This window comes from Molossus molossus, unplaced genomic scaffold (assembly GCF_014108415.1).
Source record: "Molossus molossus isolate mMolMol1 unplaced genomic scaffold, mMolMol1.p scaffold_m16_p_2, whole genome shotgun sequence".
NCBI classification, from domain to species: Eukaryota; Metazoa; Chordata; class Mammalia; order Chiroptera; family Molossidae; genus Molossus; species Molossus molossus.
The window spans coordinates 123,605,236-123,617,347 of NW_023425355.1; the positions used below are offsets into that span (position 1 = coordinate 123,605,236).

At 38.5% G+C, this 12,112-nt stretch overlaps 1 protein-coding gene across 2 annotated transcripts in view; it reads left to right on the plus strand.

Annotated features, from left to right (window-relative positions):
• DMD (dystrophin) overlaps positions 1-12,112 on the plus strand; it is a 2,326,146-nt gene that overhangs the window by 2,088,493 nt on the left and 225,541 nt on the right. For both annotated transcript variants that reach the window (XM_036270045.1, XM_036270042.1), the window contains one exon: positions 6,721-6,781. In XM_036270045.1, the coding sequence (XP_036125938.1) occupies positions 6,721-6,781 (61 nt within the window). The remainder of the gene's footprint in view (positions 1-6,720; positions 6,782-12,112) is intronic.

Here is a 12,112-nt window from a genome sequence, read left to right on the forward strand (position 1 = left end):
CCACTCGATGTGTTCCTTTCACATCGATGTTTCTCTCTCTCTCTCTGTTCCTCTCTCTCCCTCCCACTGTACCTGAACAAAAAATGGAAGAATGTCCTCCGGTGAGGATGAAAAAAAAAAAATGTACTGCATAATGAGTAAAGTGATGTTAGGTATTGTTTTGTTACTTTAGGAACTGAGGCTCTGTTTTAGTCTTTCAGATGAAAATCAGTCTCACCTTAGTTCTTTGGAAATAGTTTCTCTGAAGTGATCAAATGATTTAATTTAGATATCTAGAACAGGACCAGTGATGGAGATTACAGAACATAGAGAGGCAGATTTTTTAAATGTTTTCGTTGATTTTAGAAAGAGAGGAAGGGAGAGGAGAGAGAAAAACATTTATCTGCTGCCTCCTGCACGCCCCCTACTGGGGATTGAGCCACAACCCAAGCATATGCCCTGACCAGGAATCAAACCAGAACTTCTCAGTCCATGGGACAACGCTCAACCAACTGAGCCACACCAGCCGGACAGTAGGCAGATTTTTTTTACCAGAATACAAGGAATCTGTTGTTAATCACTAAAGCTATAAGAAATTCATAAGAACCCCTCCAATATCTGGTGACAATAAAGCTGTTCAACCAGCTTCTAGAGAATAATTTGGTGGATTTGGTAGAAATGGTATAGAGGATAAATTTTTTTTCTTTATTGATTTTTTAAATTTAATTAATTTATTTATTTTTGTTACAGATGTTTCTCCCCCCCCCACTGATTCCCCCCTCCCCCACCCTCCTCACCCCATCCCCAGCTTTGTTGTCCATGTCCATTGTTCATGCATACATTCATATAAGTTCTGTGGTTTATCTCTCCCCCACCACCCCCTCTTCTGGGGGTTGTCAGTCTGTACCTCACTTCCACGTCTCTGGGACTACCTCATTCCTCAGACTGTTATGTTCATTATATCCCACAAATAATTGAGATCATATGATACTTGTCTTTCTCTGTTAGACTTGTTTTTTAGAGAGAGGAAGGGATAGAGAGAGAGAGAGAGATAGAAACATCAATGAGAAAGAACATCGATTGGCCTCCTCCTGCATGCCCCCTACTGGGGATTTGGCCTACAACATGGGCATGTGCCTTGATGAGGAATCGAACTGGCGACCTCTTGGTGCATGGGTCTATGCTCAACCATTGAGCCATACAGGCCAGACAAGGATAAATTTTTATATCAGATATAGTATAGAGAACTTGGACTAAATGACATTACAGTTAATCTCTTATAAGATGTCTTTATTTACTCAGTTGTCTGGCAGATATTTACAGACTACCTGTTGCATACCACACATGATAAAATAAAGACTAGTCAGACCTGGTTGCAATCCTGGATCTACTCTTTGCTAGCTACTTATGACCTGAGCTAGTTTACTGACCATTTCTGAGCCTCAGTGTCTTCATGTGTAAAAATGGAATCGCATTACCTCATAGGCTGTTTGAGGGGTTACATTCAGGAGCATACAGTGCAAGGCACCTAGTAGATATATAACATGTTTGTTTTCTCCATTTCCTGAATCACCTGACTTCAGCTGGAGTCATAAACAAAAGTTAGGATCTAACACTGATTTAGGATCTTAACTGTCTCATCATCTGCAAAATGAAAATAGTAATGCCTACCTCACAGGTCATGAGGAGTATCATATAAGCCACTTGAGATCATGTTTCAAGTACATAAGGGTTTTCCTATCTCCTTCCCCAATACCTTTTCTAGATCAAGCATTCTCAATGGGAGTGATGTTACCCCCAAGGAGGTGAAAATTGGTTCCTGGGAGACAAAAAATAATCTTACACTTTTTATGTAAAGCACAGATACATAAAATATATCACCAGATATATATTATTATCTATAGTATTAAAATTTCTTGGAGGGAGTAGAACGATTAAGAAAAAATGTCTAAAGAGATATCTAGGTGTGGAGCGGAATGGAGGAGATAGTGGATCATTGCTCTAGAGTAGCTCTCCTTGATAGAATGTGTCCATAAAACCATTACTAGAATGTGGGCATTTCTGAGGAGGCAGGTGCCACTGGCTAGTCAACCCTTACTAACACCTTTTTCTTTTTTTTTCCTTTACTGGTTTTAGAGAGAGAGGAAGAGAGAGGGAAAGATAGATAGGAACATCGATGAGAGAGAACATTGATTGGCTGCCTCCTGCATGCCCCTTACTGGGGATCAGGCCCACAACCTGGGCATGTGCCCTGACCGGGAATCGAACTGGTGACCTCTTGGTGCATGGGTGACCTCTTGGTCCATGGTTCATGTGGCTCAACCACTGAGCCACACCAGCCGGACCCTAACATCTTTTTCTTAACCCCATTGATGAGGTTTCTATTTTGTCTCCAGTAAATGCTCTATTATCTATTTTCATAATCTGTTCTACTGTTTTTTTGACCCAGCTATGTTACCAAACTCCAAATCCACCATATATAAGAACAGTAAAAAGATGAATGCCTGGATGTGGGTCTGAATTCCATAGAGTGCTCTTTTGGCACAGTTTGAATAACATTAGCATTCTTTTTAATTTTCTGGTGAGGCCCCTGTGTCGATTAAAATATGGCTTAACACTGGGGTGCATCACTTGGCACATTCTGTTCATCGTGCATTAAAAATGGTTGAAATAAGAACGTCTTCTAAACAAAGAGTGGCCTGTTTGTGATTTTCAAAACCACCTTGGGCACAATATTGAATCCTGTCAACTCAAGGGAAGAAAAGCATTTTAAGGTAGAATTGCTACCCTTTCTTGCTGTTAATAACAAACTGCATGAAGGAAATGCAGAGGTTGGTTTTGGAATAAATAAACTCATGTGTAGTTTGCTATTTAAATTCAGTAGACAATCCCCCCATGGTGCTGGTGCCCTATGATAATGAATGATTTTTACACTCGAGAATCTGAATCACAAAGCTGCATTGGAATTACATGTAGTGGTTACAGAACCATCTCTATAAGAAAATACGAAAGGACAGCACAGTCTCATATAAAACTATTTGCCAATAAATCTGCTTCTGATGGGCTACTAAAAATGGACACATCAGGGGAAAAAAAGATGTGTGTGTCTACTACGTAGGCTAGTTTTGTGAACGATGACGAGCTTCCGCTGGTACACTGAGATAAGAAACAGCTGTTGTTGGCCTTGGTTCTCCCGCAAGAAATGAAATGATAATTCTGGGACATACTTACGAGAGTTACCATATATTTGATCAACTTTGAACATATGCAAGACCAGAATTATCTGGCAGTCCCAAGCAAAATTGCCTGACAACTCTTTAACAATCTCTTGAGAAGAGGCACTGAATCCAATTGCATAGAACCAACGTCCGATTGTGTATTTCTAAATCAAGTCATTTCCCGCATGTGTCTGTGGTGTGGATGAGACTGGGGAGGACTGAGGAAAGGCCGTTGTTATTTATTTATGTATTTATTTTGCATCAAGGACTTTATCTTAGTATAAACTTTTAGGGTTTCAAATGATGACTGCAAAGCAGTTACTTTGGTACATTTATACACTGAGAGTCAAATGGCAATAAAACATCTGTGAACACAAAGAATTCACTGAATCTCACCATTGGATCTATTTGGTAGCTACACATAAAGACGAAAGGCTTTAACCTCAGAGGAGGGGAGTGGGGGGAGAGAGAGAGAAACGAAAAAACTTATATGCATATATGCATAAACAAAGGACATAGACAACAATGCCGGGAAGTGGGGGTGGTGTTCGGGATTGGGAAGAAGGTGTCATTGGGGGAAAAAGGAGAAGCATGTGTAACAAAAAAAATTAATTAATAAAAAAACCCAAAAGACTTTTATTTTATTTTATTTTATTTTATTTCTGTTACAGATGTCCCTCCTTTTCCCCCCATTGACACCATCCTCCTCGCTTCCATCCCCCACCCTCACCTTCACGGTGTTGGACAAAAGGCTTTTTAAAACATAAAAAAATTATGTATAATTTATATACATTGCAAAATTTTAACAATTAAGAACTCCATTTGTAAACATTTAAAATTTCATATTGATCTGGAACTTATAATTTTTGGAATATCTTTTTAAATCTTTTCAACTATTTAGTTCAAGCATATTCTGATTACTGCTCTAGTGTTGTTTTTATTGTTTGGGTGGTGGGTTTTTTTTGCTTTTAATTTTTTTTTCTTTGTTGATTTTAGAGAGAGAAGAAGGGAGAGGGAGAGAGAGATAGAAACATCGATGAGAAAGAACATCGATTGGCTGCCTGCTGCATGCCCCCCACTGGGGATCAGGCCCACAACCTGGGCATGTGCCCTGACGGGGAATCAAACCGGTGACCTCTTGGTGCATGGGTGGGTGCTTAACCACTGAGCCACACCAGCCAGGTGCTTTTAATGTTTAATAATGCAAAGTCAACTATGGATGCAGGTCTAGCCATTAGCTCAGCTGTGCACCACTGCTATTCCTCAGTCTCTTGCTAGATTTTCTGCTTGGAGGTTGTTTCTTTCAGGCAGAAAGCCTCTGAGCCAGGCCAGGCAGCCAGTAGACCTCTCCAGCATACTTTGAGAGATTCCTAGGAAGAATGTAGGAACATAGAACTGACTCTTCTACTACCAGATGACATACCCAGCATCCTCTGAATCAGAAAGTCAGTCCAAACCATTAGAATAATAAAGAACTGGAAAGGGATGATGAAAGAAATTGTGGGACCCAGCCCATGGGGACCTTTAAGAAAAGAATAGGCATTCTCTTCTCATATTAGGCATGCATAGACTTGGTAATACTTCCAGTAAGGGCTGGCATAAGGGCTCTCTGGAGTTCTCTTCTTTTCATGATGCTGTGATTTTTGGAGGTTGTTTATTCAATTGAGGTATATCTGACATACAACATTATATTAGTTTCAGATGACAAGCATCATGATTTTATATTTGTATATATTGCAAAATGATCACCACAATAAGTATAGTTAATATCCATCACCATTACAATGCTATGGTTTTAAGAAGAGGGGGTGCTGAGCAGCCTGGAGAGTGATTCTGCCTCTCCACCATGTTTCTTACTAGAGAGGGTTTGGGTTTGTAGGTTTCCGTAATATCAGACTCTGCCCAGGTATATCAAAGAGTCCAGCCTAAATTCTCAAATCTGGTCTTATTTACTGTGTGAAGTAATCTGGGCAAGAGAGCTGAGACCTAGAGAAGAAAAACAGACAAGAGGAGAGAGGGGCAGAGAATGAGAAAGACAGAGAGGAGAGGAATAGCAAAGGAACAGAGAGAGAGAGAGATTGAAGGCAAGGGACTACTTCAAAACAGCAGATAAATGTCTTTTTCCCCATATTAAAAATCTGTCTGCCGAAATGAAAAGGAATAATTAGCAGCTAAATACAAATCTACGTTCTGTATCTTTTTAATGACATTTCACCAAGGTACAAAGCAGTGTGTCTGGTTGAAGGGTGGATGATTCGATCCTTCTATTACTCAATATAAAATAAAGAATCTGTAGTTTCATTACCCTTAAATTGTCTGGCAGTAGGCGAAGTTAAAGTTTATCAGAAGCTGTTCTTTCATATTATACAGTGTAGTGAAGGATAAATTGGCTTTGACATTTTGTTACATCTCAGTACACTGTGGAGTGGATTTACTATGAGACTAATTTAGAAGGTAGCTTTTCATAGAAGGAAATAATGGTCAACATCAGCTGTGCTTCAGATTATAAGCAGGATGGAAATTCAGGGAAAAGAAATGGATATACACATAAAATTGCTAGATGTTAATAGAATGCTTCTTATATTTATATTCCTGATGATATTCTGTGTCTCTGAAACTTCAGTTTTTTAAAAGTCTATTCAGGAGGAAGATTTTATTGTTGAAGAAGTGTGATAGTATCTCCTAACATGATTATTTTGTCTTAAAGAAAGGGGAAAAAACATAAATTAAACAGTATATAAAAGGTATTTTTAGAGTTCACCTTTGGGAAACAAAAAAAAAAAAACCTACAACTTAAACATTTAAAACAGTTAAAAGATGATTGATTTCTCTAATACACAATAAAGTCATTATAAAGTGAATTCCCTGTACATGAAATTTAATTTTACCTATAGGGTTCATCACTCATCACAAGGGTTTTATTACATTCTGGTATCAGATGCCATTCTCTCACTTTTCGTTATCTTTTGTAATAAGATCATGCTGGTCAGCTGACATTTTGAGGCTCCAATTAAACAGATAATCAGTAAATGAAATCGGTAAAAGCCAAATAAAGAGAAAAACAAACACATCAGAGTGATAAGTGTAGTACTTTAGCTTCAATAACTTGGAATGTAAATATATCACAGAGGGATATTTCAGCTGCTAAACTAATAAAACCCAGTCAATCAAAAAGTAAAAGATATCGAGAAGCAGCAACAGGAAGTATTATAAGACAAGCGCCCAATGGAGACACATATGTGAAAACCCGTCAGTTTTACTCATTCACTTCCTTATCTGGTCTATAGTATGGCAGTGGAACATTTTTTTCCCCTCTTTGCATTTATCTTTTGCCTGAATGACTTCAATTTCACTTAGATTAGAACAGAAACTTCAGAACAGCCGGTTAATCCATCCTGTCTTCATGGGCAACTGAGCAAACAAACCAATATCAGTGTAAAATTGTAATTCTGGAGATTAATGTTGTCTTTCCTGTTTGCCATGAACTTGACCTCCTTGCCTTTTTTTCTTTCTTCTTTTTCAGCTTCTGTCCAGGGTCCCTGGGAGAGAGCCATCTCGCCAAACAAAGTGCCCTACTATATCAAGTAAGTTGGAAGTGTCACATTCTATAAGGAGCATTTATTGTAGCTAATCTGGATATTCACAAATGAATTGATTTTTAAAATGTGACATTACCCTGGCCTACAATACCTCATTCTTTCTTCCCCAAGGAAGCTTGGCTAATCAACAACTCGTGCTTAAATTACCGCTGAAAATTTGCTGATGCACTAGGGAGCCGCCTTTAGGAAAAATCCATTTCAGGCAGCCTGTGTGTTGTGTTTTGTGATCGGAGGTGGTGTGGATTTTTCACAGTGGAACGAAAAGCTGCTGATAATGTTATTGACAGTAGAAGGGAATAGTTACAAGAACAACTTGATCTGCTGAGGGGTTTTCCTGCATTTCTTCTTCAGGCAAAGATGGAAGATTTCTGCAGCTGTATGTACACAAACTGTTTTAGGTGGATAAATACTTCATGAACCCAAATGGCACTCAGCAGCAGTCTTGGATTTGTGGAGCTGAGGTGTTTATTCTCGAAATATAGCACTCAGCATTTTTCACATAACAACAACAGAATGATACTGTTTTCTGGTGCCATTTGTGTCCGTCAAAGGAATACAGGTGCTTAGAATCACCTTCAGCATGAAATACAAATTAGGATACATTGGATCAACCTGGAAGAGGGAAGGGGGTGAGCATGTTGAGTTTATGATATGTTAACAGCGTCTCATCAATTGCACAAGTCCAACTTACATTTAACTTGGAATCGGCTACCTCAGCAGCAATTAAAATTAATCGGATTCATGAAATAGGCTTCAATACCAACTAAAGTCTTTGAATTTGCCTCCGCCACGAGTCCGACTAAAAATATTAAATGTTTATTTTCATTTTTTTGGCCTGCCATCTTTTATCAAATCTGTTTTTATTCTTCCACTGCCCATCAATTCTTCCTAATTCAGTTCTAAAGCAATAACAGTGCTCCTAGATCTTCATTATTACAATTCTCAAGAAATTTAATTTCATGCCTGAATTTTGTTAACTCAGAAGAATGGGGGGTGAGGGGGCTCTTTTTGGCTCTTCAAGGAAAGACACATCCTTTAGAAAAGGTTTGTCTTATTACATTTTTCCAGACAAGGTATCTTGGAGCTTTAAAAATTCTCCTTTAATATGCTTTGGTCCTGCTTTCTAATTTTCTTCTTTTTAAATTTTATTTCATTTTCATTATATATAATTAATGATATAGTCACTCTACATATTTTAAATGCCTATTTTAAATCACCAGTTTTATTAAGCAATATCTTGATATTGACATGCACTGTATTGCTTTATATCCGCTATATAGTTTATTCAAACTATTTTATTCAAACTCTCCCCAGGCATCTTCTACATCAATGTCTTTGTTATGACAGACTTTCATTTCTGATGCAGATTTGAGAACTGCTACTTCTTCAACCCATTTATAAAGCTCTCACTATAGCCAATCTTTATGAGCTGAAATAAAGACTTGTGGCCAAGGTTTTAGTACTGACTGAGAATCCAAGACATCTTTAAGGCATTATTCTCCAAATTATTACTTGTTTGGGGCTCATTAAAGGTCTCTTGGAGATTCTTAAAGTTGCCCCCTCCCCCACAGTCCCACTGTCCTTTCTTTAAATCCTTAAACATTTATCTTCTCCTCTCTGATGTTATACCTACTACAAAAGATCAGTAAGGGAGCCCGGCTGGTGTGGCTCAGTGGTTGAGTGTCGACCCATGCACCAAGAGGTCCCTGGTTCGATTCCCGGTCAGGGCACGTGCCCAGGTTGTGGGCCTGATCCCCCGTGGGGGGCATGCAGGTGGTGGCCAATCGATGTTCTCTCTCATCGATGTTTTTATCTCTCTTCCTCTCCCTTTTTCTCTCTCTCTCTAAAATCAATTAAAAAATAGTAATAAATTTTTTTTAAAAAGATCAGTAAGGGAGAGAAAATGAATTCGGAACAAACAATAAAAAGGAGAAAAACTCCAGAAAAGCTGTAAAACCACCTGGAAACTAATCTCTTGCTATTCCTCGGTGGGACGGCTACTCTCTATTTGTCCTCCTGTCTGTCTAGTGTCTTCACCAACTTGAAAATCACAGTATTGGTTAGGGCACAGATCTGGGGAGAAGAAAACTAGAGTTCTAGTCCTGGCTTTGTTACTAGTTGATTGTGTGACCTTGTGTAAGTCACTTGAGCCATACAAATCTTGGTTTCTTGTTTATAAAATAAAGGAGTTTGACGAGGTGGTATCTAAGGTCCTTTTTAGCTCTAAAACTCAATGAGTGTGTCTCATTTCATGGTCTTGTCCAAATTTAAAAACCTAAGATCTCAGCTTTTTTTTCAAGAAGTCTATATTTGTTTTTTAAATTCTTTATTTCAATTATTAATGCAATACAAATATGCAGTTTAAAAAAAATAAGAATTCTATTTTTCAACTGTTTAATTAGCTTTGGATATGATGCCCTCTCAACTCACTCCAAGTTCTCCAAGTACCTATTTAAAGAGCTCAAATCTTGGTGTATAATTAAGGACTATTATGCTGCCTAGTATAATGTTAAGAGACATAAAACAATAGTCAGGAAAAATCAATAGAAAGCTGAGTTTGGAGACTTTAAAAGCCTCTGTGATGATCAGTTCCTTAGAATGAAGAATTATATAATTTCTCAAAGATATCTCTGAAACTTTATGAAGACTAATTATCTCTACCATTATAATTTACTTGAAAACATGGAGTATCTAATTTCTCAAATATACCGCTAAAATGCTAAGCTGTGATGTAGGGAGAACACATGTTCAGAAAACATACATTGAACAGATTAATAGCATTGTGGTTTATTATTCCACATTATTGTTGTCTAAGGTATTCTATGTATAATATATTACTTTGATGTACAAGGATCAGTGGACTTCATACACCGGCAAATGTATGAGATTCCCTGTTGGTCCTCAAATAACAATAATGATAAGTTTATAATGATATTATTTCAACCAGTCCCCATTTTTCGTCTTTCTTATTTTGTCTGTCTTGTCTTACATTCAAGAGTTTTTACCACACATTTCCAGCTGCAGAGCCAGGTGTGTTCTGTGGATATTTTTTTTAAATGCTTCATAGTTGTTTTTCTTTTTTCTTTTTCTTTTCAATGCTGAAATAAACTGATCATCTAAATAGCAAGAGATTTCTACACCAATAGCACAGTTCCAGTTAGTTGTTGAGTTGTGCGCTCATCCTTGAGGCTGTAAGTCATTAACAACATCTTCTGCTCTAGATTGCAAATCAGACAGTGTTTATGCTTGCATCCTGACACCGGCTTCTCATATGATGCTAAGAACCTTGATTTTGATACTTCAAACTACATGTTTGTCTACTTTATTAGGCCATAGCATACATCATTGTTACAGTTTTCATATTCCCTCTCCCTTGGGGCTCTCTTATTTCTGCCAGCATCTCTTTCAGGTTATTTGATTACAGTTTTCATTGCCACTGAAAAAATAATCACCAACAATGTTCAACCTGTTACAACTGCCTTTTTCCCTCTCTGCCATTTTGTACTTTTTTGGCCTACTGACAAACTCATGAAAATTTCAATATAATAGCCTTTAACCAGCTGCTGCATTCTGTTAGGATTTCTTTCACCTTTTTATGTTGTATACTCCCATATGGGTAAGCCAAATGGAGCCAAGAACTAGGACTCCCTTGCTTTCTTAATCGGTTAGAAAATTATTCTTCTGTATTCTGGACTGTCAAAAGAATTTAGGAATCCCAAACTTGCACGCAGTATGTTCCTGCATAGATGACATAATAAGAGCATAAGAAATAGTACACTGGGTCAGAGCATCAGGGCTGATAGCCCAGAACTCCATCCCAGATGCAGGCACCAGTGGCTGTTTGTCAGTTAATTTTGTAGTTTTCATTTTTAAAAATCAGGATGCAGCCCTGGCCAATGTGGTTCAGTTTGGTCCTTTGCACCAAAAGGTTGCTGGTTTTATTCCCAGTCAGGGCACATGCTCAGGTTGCAGGCTTGATCCCTAGTAGTGGGCATGCAGGAGGCAACCTATTGATGTTTCTCTCTTCCTCTCCCTTCCTTTTTCTAATACCAATAAAAACATTAAAAGTTTTTTAAATAAAATAAAAGTTAGGATGCATTATAAATCAGTTGGCATTGAGTATATCCAATGATTTTTTTTAAAAATTTCCCATTCTCCTCTTCAATTTTGTCTTAGGTATATAAATTCTATAAATTTTGTTGTTGTTGTTAATCCTCACCCAAGGATATTTTTTCATTGATTTTTCAAAAAAAATCTTTTTATTGATTTTTTTTTCAGAAGAGAGGAAGGGAGAGATAGAAACATCGATTGGCCGCCTCCCACATGCCCCCCACTGGGGATTGAGCCTACAACCCAGGCATATATCGTGACTGGGAATCAAACCAGGACCTCTCAGTCCAAGAGGCGATGCCCAATCTACTGAGCCACACTGGTTGGGCTCCATTGATTTTTAGATAGAGTGGAAGGGAGGGAGGAACAGAAAGAGAAAGAAATATGGATGTGAGAGAGACACATCAACTGGTTGCCTTCCCCATGACCTGAGCCGGACTGGGTATTGAACCTGCAACCTAGATATGTACCTTGACCAGGAATTGAACCTGCGACCCTTTGGTTCACAGGCAGACGCTTTAACCACTGAGCCAAACCGGCCAGGGCAGACACACTACTGCTAAATATTGGGAGGCATTCACTAATGAAACTCAGTAGTAAACAAGCTGTCTCAATCACCAGTAATGCATTTCATCAGGTTCTCTTTTTAAATATCTGAAGCACTTCACAGAAGAGTGAAGAATGGAGTTCTGGGAAACATGCTAAGTGTTCAGCTCTTTTTCGCATGCAATTCTCAAGAAGCAACTCATGTCCAGAGGAGTGCGTATCTTTTCCTGCTCGTTATTTTGGATGTTGTATACATCGCTGTAAGTGTTGTCTTATGGCCTTGATCTACCCTTCTATCCATGCTCAATCTCAGGCATGTTTCTGCAGTCACCTCTGGCATCTCAGTTGCTCACAACTTTCTGCTGCTTCTTGCTTAGCAAAATGCAATATAAAACCTCCCTGGCTGCCGGCTGGTGTGGCTCAGTGATTGAGCATCAACCCATGCATCCAGTTCAATTCCTGTTCAGCCCACATGTCTAGGTTGTGGACCCCATCCCTAGTAGGGGGCATGCAGGAGGTGGCCAATCAATGTTCTCTCTCATTGATGTTTCTATCTCTCTTTCCCTCTCCCTTCATCTCTCTCTAAAATCAATAAAAAAAAAAAATTATTTGCTCGGCCAGTGTGGCTCAGCGGATTGAGCATCGTCCCATGGACTGCAA